This window comes from Crocuta crocuta, unplaced genomic scaffold (assembly GCF_008692635.1).
Source record: "Crocuta crocuta isolate KB4526 unplaced genomic scaffold, BGI_CrCroc_1.0 scaffold118, whole genome shotgun sequence".
NCBI classification, from domain to species: Eukaryota; Metazoa; Chordata; class Mammalia; order Carnivora; family Hyaenidae; genus Crocuta; species Crocuta crocuta.
This window is the reverse complement of record NW_027551558.1, coordinates 7238490-7255472: the sequence shown is the minus strand read 5'-3', so window position 1 is coordinate 7255472 and position 16983 is coordinate 7238490. Positions and strand designations below refer to the sequence as shown.

The following is a 16983-nucleotide window of genomic DNA, read 5'->3' as shown; positions in this document are numbered from 1 at the left end:
CCAGACGTTCTTTCTAACCTTTGCTTTTAACAATTTAACTGTAATGTGTGTTGGGGGGTATGTTTGTATTTAGCTGCTTAGAGTTTGTTGAATGTCTTAGATGTGCAGATGAAGGTTTTTCATCCAGTTTTGCAAAGTTTTCTGTCATTATTTAAGTATTTTTTCTGCCTATTTCTCTCTCCTCTCCTTCTGGACTCTCATTATATGCACATTGGTGCACTTGAGAGTATCCACAAGTTTCTAGAGGTCTTTTCACTTTTCTCAATTGTCTTTTCTTTTTATTGTTTGGATTATATAACCTCTCTTAATCTATGACTTTTTATTCTTTCTTATGCCAGTTTACATCTACTGTTGAGCCCCTCTAGTGAATTTTTCTGATTTGTTAATGAATTTTTTAAGTTATAGTGATTTGTTTTTCTTTGTTGATTCCTTCTGTTGATGAGTCATCATTACATTTTCCTTTATTTCTTTATGATTCCTTTGGTCCTTTGAACATATTTATAATAGCTGCTTTTAAGTCTTTGTTGAATCTAATATCTGGGCTTTTCAACTTTTTTTTTTTTTTTTTTAAGTTTATTCCTTGGAGAGAGAGAACGAGCTGGGGAGGGGCAGAGAAGAGAGAGGGAGAGACAATCCCAAGCTGACTCCACGCTGCCAGCACAGAGCCTGATGTGGGGCTCAAACTCACAAACCCTGAGATCATGACCTGAGCTGAAATCAAGAGTTAGATGTTTAACCAGCTGAGTCACCCAGATGCCCCAAGGTTTCTGACATTCTGTAAACCACCTTTTCTTTTTATAGGTCATGTTTTCCTGTTTCTTTGTATGTCTTGTAATTTTTTGTTTATAAGTAGACATTTTAGAGAATATATTATAGGAAGTCCAGATTCATTTAATTCCTTACAAATGTGGTGGTTTTGCTTCTTTTTGTTTATTTAAATGGTCATTGAGTCATGTAGATTGCTTCTGTAGTATAATGCCCATGATGTTCCTGCTCAGGTTTTTGTTTGTTTGTTTTTGGTATGTTCCTTAAGCCTGGCTTCTTAGGGCTTGTACCTGGGTTGCTAATCTTAGTGATCAGCCACTGAATTGTCTGTGATTATGCTTAACACCTGGAGCCAGTAAGGATTCCGCCATTTCCCAGTGCATCTGACAGTTTATTAGTCTACTATTTATGCATTTGTAAGCCTCTTGTTGAGCTAGGAATGAGTAATTTAGAAAGGACCTGTATGGTTTCTTCTGACAGCCCTTTGCATGAACATAGCTTTCTAGAGTACCAGTGATTAGTAGGATCTTATCAATGCCTACTTTGGCTTTCTTGTTCCATACACTCCTACTAAATTTCTGATTGATCATCCAGGCTATCGCTTGCCCCACCAATACTGAGACCTTAGTCTAGTTGTGATTTTAGCCCTTTCTCTTTTTTTGCCATTGAGTTCTCTCCTGTTTTTAGACAGTGCTTTAAGGTATGAACCCTCCTACTTTATATCTCATACCTCTTTCTACCCCTTGGAGCCATGGGAATGTGGGGAGTATGATGGAGCAACTCCAGTCTAAAATTTCATAGGCTTCTGTTATTCTCGCAGGTGGACAGTAGATTTCCTCGAATTAATGTTTTCTCAGTTTGTTATGTTGCAGTGGTGGTTGCCCTTGATTGGTTTCTAGAGTCTTTCAGTGATTGTTATTTTGATTATTTTGTTCAGTTTTGTTTCCTTTTTTGGGGAGAGGATTTGCTGAGCCCTTCATTTCATCATTGAAGAAGTCCTGCCTTAGTACCTTTATGGCTACAAATTGTACTCCCATCTTATGGAAAGATCCTAATTAGTCTGCTTGAGCTGCCAGAACAAAATCCCTCAGACTGGGTCCCTTAAACATTAGAAATTTATTTTCTGATGGCTCTTAAGGCTGAAAGTTCAAGATTAAAGAATCAGCAGCGTAGTTTTCTCGTGTGGACTCTCTGTTTAGTTTGTAGATGTCTTCCTTCTCAGTCCTCATATGGCCTTTACCCTGTGCATGCTCAAAGAGATTTTTTTATTTCTCTTCTTAAGGACACCTGTCTTATTGGATTATGGCCCCACCCATATGAGATCATATAACTTTAATTACCTCGTTAAAAGCCCTGTCTCTAAATACAGTCACATTAGGAGTTAGGGATTCAGTGTATGAATTTGGGAGAGATGCAGTTCAGTCCATAACAGATTTCATGGTTTCAAAACCTTGCCACATATAATTTTTTAAAATCCATAGCAGACTTCTAAAGAATCTCCATTGTGGATAGGAGTCTCTAAATGATTCTATGCAACTACTGGGTTTCAGCCTTTGGTATGAGGAAATATTCATTAAGAAACCCCCAACTACAGATAATTAAGTGGTTACTAATTTACCTGTTAGAAAACAATACAGCAGTGAAGAAACACTGTTGTACACATGCATTTCTATATGTTTATGTCATTGTTTCAGGACAGATACTTTGAGGTAGAATTTCTGAGTTAAAGTCTAAACTACATTGCCTTCCACAAAATTGCTGTAAAAAAATTTTTACAATTTTTCTCCCACCAAGTGTGGGAGAAAAAGGCAAATTTTCAACCACATCAAATCGTAACTAAGGTCATGATGTCTGCATTTGAATCCTACAGAGTGTAAGGTTCTTGTGTATGACTCCTTGTTAGTAAATACTCACGTCTGGTTTTTGACTTTCCAAAATGTTTTTTCATTCCATTTTCTGTAGAAAGATCCAATGTCTAGTGGTAGAAAGGAAATTTTTACAAAAATGGTTTTTTAAATTACATTAAATTTTGATGGAAGTTTTATCTCCTTTAAATGCTAGCTGTATTATACTTGAAAAGTTGGCATTTCAAAGAGCTGCTGGCCTGTGGTTTTTGTTTGGTTCTCAGATGAAGTAGGTAGGTAAATGTGATTCAGGGACATGCTTCTCATGCTTAATCAGTGATATCTTAAGGTAGGAAATGTTATTGGACATCTTAGGCTGAGGATTAAATCCTCTCTCAATTGAAAGTTTTGTGTTTTCTTTTAAGTTTATTTTAACTTATTTTGAGAGACAGAAGAGCGCACACACACGCAGGTGGGGGAGGGTCAGAGAGAGGGAGACAATCCCAAGCAGGCTCCATGCTTTTAGCACAGAGCCTGATGTGGGGCTTGAACTCACAAACCTGAGCTGAAGTTAAGAGTTCAGATGCTTAACCAAGTTAGCTACCCAGGTGCCTCTCAATTTTGAAAGGTTTTATAGTGTTTGTCAGAGTTTTCAAATAAATTGCTTTAAAATATTTTATAGTTTTGATGTTCTAATGAAATTTGAATGCAAGACTATATATACCTCCTTTTACATAAACCCCCACATAAGTTAGAGGTTGTACTGTATAGTGAGTATGACACAAGATCAATTTCTTATATTCCATTAAATAAGCAGTGTACAAAAGTGTTCAGAAAAGTGGGAGCCAAAAATTTTACATGAGTTTTACTCCTATTTAATAATGTTGCTCTGAAATCTATTTTAGCAGGTTTCTCTTTGTCCACAGGTACTGTAAGGGGAATTAGATTGTAAAGTTTACATTGTAAAATGCAGTTACATGTAGTTAAGTCAACAAAGAACTTGGATGAAGGTTCTTGCATTCTATTGCTAAGGCAACATAATTTAATGAATGATGACAGTCAAGGTTTGAAATAATTTTGTGATTTTTTTTTTTTTAATTCCTAGAAACGGCGACTTGAGCATAGTAAGAATGTAAACACAGAAAAGCTAAGAGCTCCTGTTATTTGTGTACTTGGACATGTGGATACAGGGAAGACAAAAATTCTAGATAAAGTAAGAAAATGTTATTAACATTGATAAAACTTCTTATGCTAATGGTACCTTATAAAAAGCTAATAGAAACCATAGTACATATAGGCATTTCTGTTAAATAGGTTGCTACCTTCTTATTGTTTTTGCTTCTTTTCATATTTTGAAATACAAATCTGTATCTGTTATCTTATCCCAGCTTCGTCACACACATGTGCAAGATGGTGAAGCAGGTGGCATAACACAACAAATTGGGGCCACCAATGTTCCCCTTGAAGCTATTAATGAACAGACTAAGATGATTAAAAATGTAAGTACACTGTATTTTGCTTGTTTTTATCTTTAACAAAATTCAAATATAGAAAAAATAGTAGAAANAAGCTCTCCAGTTATATTTCCTTTCCTCTTGCTCCCGGAGGCAATCACTGTTTTGAAGTTAGAGTATGTTCCCCTACATGTTTTAACACTTTCACCTTAGATCTTGGTGTTTAAAAACAATTTCCTCCCCCATCCTTTTTTCCTTCTGTCAAATTGATTGTATTTTCTTTATCTCCCTTATCTCTACTTTGGAGATATTCAGCTTATTTATCTAAAATATAACACAATAAAGAAAATCACATAAGATTAAGGTAAAGCTTAATGAATCATAAAACAAAACCTTTGTGTCACCTATGTTAGGAGGTGACAGAACCTTGGCAATTACCTCAGAAGACCTCTGTTATGTCCCTTTCCAATCAAAATACTCTTCTACTCAGGAAGAACTTTTAAAGTAATCTCTACCTTTTAATATGTTAGAGGTTGCAAAATGTTGCTATTCCAAGCCCATTATCTGTGTTTTTTTTTATTGGATTACTTCTTTAGAAAAACTGCCTGGTTTGCTGTTTGGTTACTCAGGATAATATTCGTAGTGAAGGCAGAATAAATGCCTGATCTTTTACCTTACTTACCACCATTTAACATAAAGAATGACTAATTTTGTTTGGTTTTGTATAGCTATAAACGCATGGATCTAAACATATTTACTGTGTTTTAATTCATTTATGCTTGAGGTGAGAGTCTCATCTTCATCCATTGATTGGCTACTGAGTCTTTTTGATTCGCTTTTAGTAGTGTTTGGGTGCATCCATGCTGCCTGGTGTAGCAGAATCTTCTAGGCTCATCTTCTACGTACTGTGCTCCAGTCTTGGAACTGGGCCTTGTTTAAAAAAAAAACAAAAAAACTTTCCCTAATTCCAAAAGGTAAATTTGGAGCTGAGAAGTAATAGAATTGGTAACTGACACATATCCTACATTATTACATGCTAGTGTGTCTCTTTATTCCTTATTTTGTCTTAGTTTTTTTGTATATATATAGAAAGGGTCTACAGATTTGTCTCCAGTTTGGGGCAGGGTGGGGAGGCGGGAAGATTTGGTTGAGATTGTGTTTTATGAAGCTTGTTTTCTGGTAGATTGCTAAGGAAGGAATATTGGGAATAATATTCTTTGAGCTTCTGAATACTGCATACTCTGTGACCTTTATCCTGGAAAGTCATTTGGTTCCATATAAAATATTGGATTTACATTTTCTTTCCTTAAATATCTTAAATGTTATGCTAGTTTCTTCTCACATAAATTACTACCTTTCATGTTTGATCACAGGCTGGTTATCATCCTTTTATTAGTAATGTGGCCTTTCTGCATCTTGGTGTTGATTGTTGTGGATCAGTTTTCCAGTTATGTGAAAATTTTCCAGTTCCATTTCAGTATGTAGTTTAAAATACATTACGACTGCTTTCTTGAATTACAGTTTTTTAAATTCATAATTTAGAATTTATCTTTATCTGGTATTTCTATTTTTTTAAACTTTTTTTTTAATGTTTTATTTGTTTTTGAGAGAGAGCTAGAGACAGCATGAGCAGGGGAGGGTCAGAGAGAGAGGGAGACCCAGAATCTGAAGACAGGCTCCAGGCTCTGAGCTAGCTGTCAGCACAGAGCCCAACGCAGGGCTTGAACCCACAAACTGTGAGATCATGACCTGAGCTGAAGTCAGACGCTTAACCGACTGAGCTACCCAGGCGCCCCTCTGGGATTTCTATGTTTGTCATTGGGGATTTTTTAACAGCTCAGAATACCAGTTGCCAGAACTTGAAACCTGGCTTTATTTTAGAACACATTTAAAGAGCATTATTTTTATTAGGCTTATATTACAGTTCTCAGGATAACTTTTATATGACAGTTATATTGTTTGTATTCCAGACACTGAAGTAGAAATTATTATGGTGCACAGTGAATGTTGATTTAAGATCACCTGGATGCAGGGGCGCCTGGGTGGCTTAGTCGGTTAAGCGTCCGACTTTCGCTTAGGTCATGACCTCGCGGTTCGTGGGTTCGAGCCCCGCGTCGGGTTCTGTGCTGACTGCCGGCTCAGAGCCTGGAGCCTGTTTCAGTCTGTGACTCCCTCTCTCTCTGACCCTCCCCTGCTCACGCTGTCTCTCTCTCTCTCTCTCCTAGAAATAAATAAAACATTAAAAAAAATTAAAAAAAAAAAGATCACCAGGATGCAAATATAAGAAGTTTTATATTTAAATCATTTGACATAGATCAAGAGATTAGATTTTGAAAAATCATTTGAAGATTGACAAAAAGTATAGATAAACAAGTAAAGAAAATGGTGTGTGTACATGAGAGATTTGTTGGTTAGTGCCACTCTTTAGGTTAAAGGAGAATGTGCATACCAGGCATGTTGTAATTTTTTTCCATTCATTAATAAACTTTTGTCCAGAAAATCAAATGTTTATGATATTATTTAAGCAGCATATGAAGTGTTTCTTTAATATTTTAGGTTGATGAGGTAAACTTTTCTTTAAAATGTATTTTAGGATATTTTTCAAAGCTGAGAATTGCTTTAAAGTTGGAGCAGATACATTCTTCAGATAGTGAGAACCTCTTGCATGTCACCTTTTAATTACAGATGACGGCTGCCATTTATTATTTATTGACAATCTTCTCAAATTTTTTATGACCTTAACAAAGAGAATGTTTCCTCATTTTATTTTTTTCTTAAAATTTTAAATTTTTAAAAAAAATTTATTTCTGAGAGATAGACAGTGTGAACAGGGGAGGGTCAGAGTGAGGGAGAAACGGAATCGGATGCAGACTCCAGGCTCTGAGCTAGCTGTCAGCACAGAGCCCGACGTGGGGCTTGAACCCACGAACCACGAGATCATTACCTGAGCCGAAGTCAGACACTTAACCGACTGAGCCACCCAGGCGCCCCTCATTTCATTTTTTTTCTTGCAAACTCTTTTTGTTATTAATGAAAATACTAATTGTTGTGCTTTGCTGGTTGACTGATGGTTTCAAAACCATTTATTTAGAAAAGGAAGTGGTGATATTTTTAAGTTTTCATGGCAGAATAATTGTTTTTATAAAGAAGCTTTATAAAGTTCAGCTTCCTTAAGCTCTCCACTTTCCCTCGCCTTTTCTAGTTTGATAGAGAGAACGTACGAATTCCAGGAATGCTGATTATTGATACTCCCGGGCATGAGTCTTTCAGGTAAGAGCAACTTGAAACCAAACTGCTTAAAACTATTAAGTCTAAAAGTTCAGTGAGTGAGACGTCTGATTAAACAATTTTTGGGTTGTATTTTAAGGTATATGGTCCCACTTCTTTTTTTTTTTTTTTATAAATAGTTTATTATCAAGTTGGTTTCCATATAACATCCAGTGCTCATCCCCACAAATGCCCTCCTCCATGCCCATCTCCCCCCTCCTTCCCCACATCCATCAGTCCTCAGTTTGTTCTCAACATTCAAGAGACTCTGTTGGTTTGCCTCTCTCCGTTTCCCCCACCATTTCCCCCATTCTTCTCCCCCATGGTCCTCAGTTAAGTTCCTCCTAATCCTCCTATACGTGCAAACATATGATTTATCCTTCTCTGCCTGACATTTCGCTCAGCATAACACCCTCAAGGTCCATCCATGTTGCTACAGATGGCCAGATTTCATTGTTTCTCATTGCCATGTAGTATTCCATGGTATAGATAAATATGTGGTCCCACTTCTGATCCTCATCTGTGCCTTACTGAATAAATAGTAATTTATTTGTATATTTATATTTTATGGAGATCTTTTCTACTTTGAAAGACCAACTCCTAATGCATACTTGGTCTGTCTCCTGTGAAACCCAATATAGTGGAATTTATCCTGTTGCCTCTTGGCCATATACCTTAGCGCAAAAACCTTGCCCAGTGCAATTTGCTGAAATATTGGGGTAACTTCTGTAACTAACTCATTCCAGTCGATGTAGGTTCATTGTGTCAGATAAGCATTTGGCAAGTTAAGGGCTAATGGCTCTTGACTGTTAATGCATGTACTTCATTTTGGTTTTTTGTGTAGATTTTACAAAGAATTTGCTTCTTTAAGAAAAAGTAATTTTAAGATTTCATTCATCTTTTCCCTCTTTTCAACAGTAATCTGAGAAACAGAGGAAGCTCTCTTTGTGATATTGCCATTTTAGTCGTTGATATTATGCATGGTTTGGAACCTCAAACAATTGAATCTATTAACCTTCTCAAATCTAAAAAATGTCCCTTCATTGTTGCACTCAATAAGGTAAGCTTCCCTGAAAAATTAAATGTGAAAACATGCTTCTTAAATTTTGTGATTAAACAGTTTTTTTAATGTCTTATTTATTTCTGAGAGAGAGCACATGAGCAGGGGAGGGTCAGAGAGAGAGGGAGAGACAGAATAGGAAGCAGACTCCACGCTCTGAGCTAGCTGTCAGCACAGAGCCTGATGTGGGGGCTCCAACCCATGAACCATGAGATCATGACCTGAGCTGAAGTTGGACGCTTAACCGACTGAGCCACCCAGGCGACCCAAATTTTTGTGATTAAACAAATGTGTCATAGAATAACTTTCATATAATATAAGAGTATGTACTCATGTCAAGTTAAATGTATTTTGACAGATTTATACACACATATAACCACTACCATCAGAACATAGACCATCTCCATATTCCCAGAATGTTCTCTTGTGTATTTTTACAGTAAGCCTATCCCCCCCTTGTCAAGCCCAACACTGATCTTCCCATCAGATCAGTCGGTAAAACAGACTATTTCATATTAATAGAATTACACAATGTGTAATCTTTTGAGTCTGGCCTTTTCCATACTTATGATATTTTGCATTTATCCAAGTTGTTCCATATACCATTGGTGGTTCCTTTTCATTGATGAGTAATATTTCATTATGTAAATAATACCACACTTCATCCGTTTATACATTGAAGAATACTTGAATTGATTCCACTTCTGGGTTGTTAACGAAGCAGCTATAAACATTTCCATATGTCTTTGAGTTGAAATTTCTTTTGAGTAAATATTTAAAAAGAGAACTCCTGGTTCAAGTGGTATGTATATGTTCCACTTAATGAGAAAATGACATTTTCCCAAAAAGAGGTTGTACCACTTAATATTTTAGGATTTCAGTTTTCCATATTGTCATCACTTGTTCTACTTACAGCCATTGTAATAAGTGTGTAATGATAAATTATTATGGTTTAATTTGCATTTCTGTGATGACTAGTGGCATCAAAAAATTTTTCCTGTATTTATTTGCCATCTCTCTGTGAAGTAACTATTTTAAAATCTTTGTTCATTTTTTATTAGATTGTGGTCTTGTTGAATTTTGAGAGTTATATATTGTCGATGTAAGTCCTTTGTCAATTATATGTATTGCAGGTGTGTTCTTGTAGTCTAGGACTTGGTTTTTCATTTTCGTGACGATGTGGTTTTGAAAAGCAAAAATTTCTAATTTTGGTGGTCTGGTGTGTGAGAATTTTTTTATAATTTGTGTTTCTTATGTTCTCTATAAGTAATCTTTAACCATCCCAAGTTTATGAAAAAAATTTTAAGTGTTCCTAGATAGTTAACATTTAGATCTTTGATTACTTTTAGTTAATTTTTGTGCTTAGTATAAGGATCAGGGTTCACTTTTTTCTACATGAATATCCAGTTCAAAACATTTGTTGGAAAGATTATACTTTCTTTTTTTAATTTCTTTTTATAATGATGTATATTTGACACAATGGTACATTAGTTTCAGATGTACAGCATAGTGATTATTATACTGTACATATTTTGCTATGCTCACAAATGTAGCTACCATCTTTCACTGTATAATCCTATTACAGTAGCATCAACTATATCCTGTGCTGTACCTTTCATTCTTGTAATTTATACATTCTATAACTGGAGTCCTATATCTCCTGTCCCCTTCACCCATTTTACCCATGCCTCCTTCCCCCTGCCAGCCTCTGACAGTCGCATTGTTAGGTTTATAGGTCTGTTTCTACTTTTTGGTTGTTTGCTTGTTATTTTTTTCTTTTTCGATTTGCATATAAGAAATCATATGGTATTTGTCTTTCTGTGTCAGTCTTATTTCACGTAGCATAAAGCATAATATCCTTTGGGTCCATCCACGTTTTAAATGGCAAGGTGTCATTCATTTTTACGGTGTGGGTGTGTACAAGTACATACCACATCTTTATCCATTTAACTATCATTGAACATTTGGGTTGCTTCCATATCTTGGATATTGTAAATACTGCAACAAGCATGGGGTGCATCTATATTTTCATATTAGTGGTTCATTTCTTTGGGTAAATACCCAGTAGTGGAATTGCTGGATCATAATGATAATTCTATTTTTAATTTTTTGCGGAACTTCCATACTGTTTTCCACATTGGTTGCACCAATTTACATTCCCACCAACAGGGCCGGAGGTTTCCCCTTTCTACACATCCTCACTGATACTATTTATTGTCTTTCTGATACCAGCCATTCTGACTCTAATAAGGTGATATCTCATTGTGGTTTTGTGTTTCCCTAATGATTAATGATGTTGAGCATCTTTTAATGTGTCTCTTGGCCATCTGGATGTCTTCTGGATAGAAAAATGTCTATTTAGGTTTTCTGCCCATTTTTTATTTTGGATTATTTGTATTTGGGTGTATAGCATTATAGATACTCTTTATATATGTTTGATGTTAACTCTGTTGGTTGGCTATATCATTTGTAAATACCTTCTCTCATTCCATAGATTGCTTTTTTGTTTGTTGAAGTTTTCCCTCACTGTACAAAAGGTTTTCATTTTGGTGTAGTCCCAATAGTTTATTTTTATTTTTGTTTCCCTTGTCTTTGGAGACATATATAGAAAAATGTTACTACAGCTGATGTCAGAGGAATTACTGCCTTTGTTCTCTTCTGGTTTTGTAGTTTTAGGTCTTACATTTAGGGCTTTAATACATTTTAAGTTTGTTTTTGTGTATGGTGTTAGAAAGTGGTCCAGTTTTATTCTTTTATAGCAGTCCAAGTTTCCCAGCGTCATTTGTTGAAGAACTACTTTTCCTCATTGTATATTCCTTTCTTCTTTGTAATATATTGACCCTAAAACATTGGTTTACTTCAGAGCTTTCTGTTTTGTTCCATTGATTGATGTGTTTATTTTTGTGCCAGTACCATTCTGTTTTCATTACTTTAGTTTTGTATTATAGCTTGAAATCTAGGATTGTGTTACTTCAGCTTTGTTCTTTTTTCTCAAGATTGATTTGGCTATTTAGGGTCTTTTGTGATTCTGTACAGATTTTAGGATTATTTATTATAGTTCTGTGAAAAATGCTTTTGGTATTTTGATTGGGACTGCATTGAATCTGTAGATTGATTTGGGTAGGATGGACATTTTAACACTATTCTTCCAGTCCATGAGTGTTGGTCCGTCTTTCTGTTTGTGTCATTTTCAGTTTTTTTTAATCACTGTCTTTGAGTTTTCAGAGTACGGATTTTTCAGTTTTGGTTAACTTTATTCCTAGGTATTTTATTCTTTCTGGTACAACTCTAAGTGGAATGGTATTCTTGCATTTCTCCTACTTCATTATTAGTGTATAGAAATGCAAGAGATTTTTATGTATTAATTTTGTATCCTCCCAACTTTACTGAATTCATGTATTAAATAATTTTTGGGTAGAGTCTTTAGGGGTTTCAATATATATTATCCTGTAATTATCAGTGGATAGTGACAGTTTTACCTCTTCCTAACCAATTTGGATGCCTTTTGTTGTCTGATTGCTACTGCTGGGACTTCCCATGTAATATTGAATAAAAGTGGCAAAAGCATACATTCTTGCCCTGTTCCTGATCTTAGAGGAAAAACTCTCAAGTTTTTCACCATTGAGTATGATATTAGCTGTTGGTTTGTCATATATGGTCTTTATTATGTTGCAGTATGTTCCCTCTAAACCTACTTTGTTCAGTTTTTATCATGAATGGATATTGGCTTTTGTCAGATGCCTTTTCTGAATCTGTTGAGATGATTTTATGATTTTTGTCCTTCATTTTGTTAATGTGGTACATCAGCTTGATTGATCTGTGGATATTGAACCTGAATGATCCATTTTAGTATATTGTTGAATTTGACTTGCTCATATTTTGTTGAGGATTTTTGCATCTATGTTCATCAGACATTGGCATGCAGTTTTCTTTTTTTGTAATGTTTTTGTCCGGTTTTGGAACTGGATTAATCCTAACATCATAGAATGTATTTGGAAATTTTTCTTTCTCTCCTTTTTTTTTTGGAATAGTTTGAGGGAATAGATATTGACTGTTCTTTAAATGTTAGGTAGAATTCATCTTTGGGGCGCCTGGGTGGCTTAGTCGGTTAAGCGTCCGACTTTCGCTTAGGTCATGATCTCGCGGTTCGTGGGTTTGAGCCCCGCGTCGGGCTCTGTGCTGACTGCCAGCTCAGAGCCTGGAGGCTGTTTCAGAGTCTTTGTCTCCCTCTCTCTCTAACCTTCCCCTGTTCACGCTGTCTCTCTCTCTCTCTCCTAGAAATAAATTAAAAAAAAAAAAAAATCTTTGAAGACATTTGGTTTCAGAAGTCCTAGACTTTTGTTTATTAGTATTGTTTTGATTATTGGTTCAATTTTGTTACTAGTAATTGGTCTGTTTAGATTTTCTGTTTCCTCCTGATTCTGTCTTGGAAGATTTTATGTTTCCAATTATTTATTTATTCTAAATTGTCAAAATTGTTGGCATATAATTTTTGGTAACAGGCTCATAATCCTGTATTTCTCTGGTGTCAGTTGCTTCTTTTTCCTTTCTGATTTTGAGCCTTTTTTCTCAGTCTAGCTAAAGGTTTATTAATTTTGTTTTTCATTTCACAGAATGAGCTGTTGGTTTCATTGACTTTTTCCTGTTGTTTTTTTTTTATAATCTCTTTCATTTATTTCTGCTCTGATGTTTATTATTTCCTTCCTTCTTGGAAGCCACAAAAAACTTGGTGGGTTTTTTGTTTTTGTTTTTGTTTTTCCATTTCCTCTAGGTGTAAGGTTAGACTGGTTATTTGAGATTTCTCTTACTTCTTGAGATATGCCTGTATTGCTATGAATTTTCCTCTTAGAACTGCTTTCACTGTTATTACAAAGATATTGGACTGTTTTGTTTTTGTTTTTATTTGTCTCAAGATATTTTTTTAACTAAAAAAAATTTTTTTAAAGTCTATTTTTGAAAGAGAGAGGCGGGAGCAAGTGAGTGTGAGCTGGGGAAGGGCAGAGAGAGGGAGGAGGAGAGGGAGACACGGAATCTGAAATAGGCTTCAGGCTCTGAGCTGTGAGCACAAAGCCTGACATGGGGTTTGAACTCTGAACCGGTGAGATTATGACCTGAGCCAAAGTTGGACACTGAACCATCTGTGCCACCCAGGTGCCCCTTGTCTCAAGTCATTTTTAAAATTTCCTCTTTGGGGGCACCTGGGTGGCTTAGTCGGTTGAGCGTCCGACTTTTGCTTAGGTCATGATCTCACAGTTCGTGGGTTCGAGCCCCGCGTCGGGCTCTGTGCTGACTGCCAGCTCGGAGCCTGGAGCCTGTTTCAGTCTGTGACTCCCTCTCTCTCTGACCCTCCCCTGCTCACGATGTTTCTCTCTCTCTTTCCTAGAAATAAATAAAAACATTAAAAAAAAAAATTAAAATAAAATTTCCTCTTTGATTTCTTCATTGACCTACTGGTTATTTAGTGCCATGTTGTTTAGTTTCCACGTTTGTTTGTTTTCTGCTTTTTTCCCCCCATTTTTATAGAAAAATGTAATTGATTTATATTTTTATACTGTTGTGATTCTAAAAGATTGACATTATTTCAGTCTCCTTAAATTTATTGAAACTTATTTTATGGCCTAACGTGATCCTTTCCTGAAGAATGTTCTATGTGCACTTGAAAAAAAAAGTATTATTTTGTTTTTGCCTGGCATATACTGTACATGTCCGTTAAGTCCATTTAGTCAAATGTGTCATTCAGAGATACTGTTTCTTTATTGATTTTGGATGATCTATCCATTGAGTTAAGTGGGGTATTAAAGCCTTCTACTATTCTTGTATTACTTACAGTTTCTTCTTTTATGTCTGTTCGTAATTGCTTTATGTATTTAGGTAGTCCAATTTTAGTTTCATAAATATTTGCAATTGTATCTTCTTGTTGGATTGATTTCTTAATTATTCTTTAGTGCTCTTCTTTGTCTCTTGTAAAGTCTTTGCTTTAAAGTCTCTTGTCGGATATTAGCATTGCTGCCCTGGCTGTTGTTTTCTTTCCACTTTCATTTATAAAGCTACAAAGAATAGCCTTTTCACTCCTTTTTCTTTTACTCTGTGTGTGTGTTTAGGGCTAAAGTTTAGGCAGCAAATAGTTCTATTTTTTCTTTTTTTTTTTAAGCTTATTTATATATTTTGTGAGAGAGAGAGTGCGCACAAGCACACCACAGGCAGAGAGGAGGGGCAGAGAGAAGGAGAGACAGAATCCCAAGCAGGCTCCGCGCCATCAGTACAGAGTCTGAGGTGGGGTTTTGAACTCACAAACTATGAGATCATTATGACCTGGGCCAAGATCACAGAGTTGAACACTTAATAGACTGAGCCACCGAGGCACCCCAAATGGTTCTATTTTGTTAACCATTCTGTCACCCTATAGTTTTCGATTGGAACATTCAGACCATTTACATTTAAAGTAATTATTGATAGGTATGTACTTACTGCCATTTTTCAATTGTTTTCTGGTTGTTTTTATAATTCTCTCTTCCTTCTCTTGCTCTCTTTTTTTGTGATTGATGACTTTCTTTACTGTCATGATTGGATTTTTTTTATGTGTCTGTTATGGTTTTGGTTTTGGTTATCATGAAGTTCATATATGTAACTTCCCAAGTATGTAGTAGTCTGTTAATGTCTCTTATGTTTAAACATAGTCTAGAAGAACTTCATTTTTGTTTATCTCCTTCACATATTAAGTATATGTTGTTATATTTTGCATCTTTTTATTTTGTGAGGCTTCTTTCCTTTCATAATTTTGTTCTTTTATGGCCTTTTCTTTTCCACTTCTTGTAAGACTGGTGTAGTGGCAAAGAACTCCGTTAACTTTTGTTTGGGAAACTCTTTAGCTGTTCTTCATTTCTGAATGCTAATCTTGCTGGGTAGTATTCTTAATTGTGGTTCTTTTCCACTCCTTCCTGGCCTGCAAATTTCTGCTGAAGTATCAGCCTTGTGAGGTACATCTTGTTTGGAGCTCTTTGCGATTCCTGAATCTGAATGTGGGAAGTTTTTCAGCTATTACTTCTTAGAATATGTTTTCTGCCCCTTTTTCTCTGTCTTCTCGCCTTATTGGGCCTTTATAACATGGATGTTTATTTGCTTGATGTTACCCTGTTATCCATCAGATCCCTTAATCTGTCCTTATTTTTAAATTCTTTTTTTTTTTTCTTCCTGTTCAGCTTTGATGCTTTCCATTCCCCTGCTTTCCAGATCACGGATCCATTCTTCTCATCCTTAAATCTATCAATTCTCTTTAATGTATTTTTCATTAGTTATTGTATTCTTCAATTCCGATTGCTACTTTTCTACATTTGATATGCCTTTTTTGAAGTTCTGCCAGACTTCATTCATGGTTCTCTCCAGTCCGGTAAGCATCTTCACTACTATTACTTTGAATGCTTTATCAGGCATATTACTTATCTCCTTTTCATTTAATTCTTTTCTGAGGTTTTAACTTGTTCTTTGTTTGAAGTATATTCTTTTTGTTGTTTTGACTTCCTGTTTATTTCTATGAATTATGTGGAACAGCTATTTTTCTTTAACTAGGGGGAATGATCTCGTGTGTGAGTTCCTGTGTAGAATGTGCTTGATGAGTTTGGGTGGCTGGCTGGTGTTCATGGATTGGGGATCCCGGCACTTTGCATGCTGGGGCCATTCTGGTGTGATAGAACTGAAGTGGATTCAAACTGGGCATTTCTGGAGCTCTCCATCCAAAGGGCAGCACAGGTGGAGTTGAAATGGGTGAAAGCCAGGAGGACCCAGGGCTCTCTTTGTGGAGGGCACCATAGCATCACAGCTAGAGCTGAAGTGGGTGTAAGCCAGGAGATTCTGGGGCTCTCCTTGCAGAGAACACTCTGACAGGATAGCTGAAAGTGAGTGGGCACAGGCCGGGGCAGTCCAGTGGCACTCTGCATTGAAGGCACTCTTGAGTACAGCTGAACGAACCTAAAGTTAGAGCTCCCGGGGCTCTCCTCACAGGGGCACCCTGATGAGGTGGCTGAAGCCAAGGGGAGTGTGGGCAAGGATGGTCCTGGGTCACTACACACAGGAGTGCCCTTGCAGGGCAGCTAGAACTGGGACTGGGGGTGTCTTGGGCACTCCATGAAGGAGGTTCCCTGGCAAGTTGTCTGTAGCTGAAGTGGTGTGGGCCCAAGTGTTCTAGGGTGCTTTGTGCTTGTGTCACTTTGACGAGACAGCTGGAGCTGTAGTGAGGCTGGCCAGGTGTGTCTTGGTATGCACCCCACTGGAGCCACCTTGATGGGATGGCTTGGGCTGGTGTGGGCTCGGAACTCAGGGCTGACTGAGGTGTTAGGCCATCTGGAGTGCCTGGACCTTGCTCCTGTCTATGCTGTCAGGGTGGAGGGGAATGTAAACTGTGGTACTTGGCAGTTTCTCTTGACCTGGATAGAGAGAGTTTCAGTAGTTCCTCTGCTGTTAGGCAGGGTTCTGGAGCTGGTTCCTTTATAGTCTAGATGTCTGCAAACCACAGCTTTTTTTCTGTACCTCAGGGCAGATGAATCTGTTCACAGTCCCTCAGTACTATCCTTCCACACAGCAGTTTTCAGTGTTGTGA

The 16983-nt window shown here is 36.6% G+C and overlaps 1 protein-coding gene across 1 annotated transcript in view; it reads left to right on the top strand.

The window, feature by feature from the left end:
• Positions 1–16983, top strand: part of EIF5B (eukaryotic translation initiation factor 5B) — an 89970-nt gene that overhangs the window by 58473 nt on the left and 14514 nt on the right. The window contains exons 11-14 of the mRNA XM_077749258.1: positions 3715–3822; positions 3998–4108; positions 7266–7333; positions 8249–8390. Of these exons, the coding sequence (XP_077605384.1) occupies positions 3715–3822; positions 3998–4108; positions 7266–7333; positions 8249–8390 (429 nt within the window). The remainder of the gene's footprint in view (positions 1–3714; positions 3823–3997; positions 4109–7265; positions 7334–8248; positions 8391–16983) is intronic.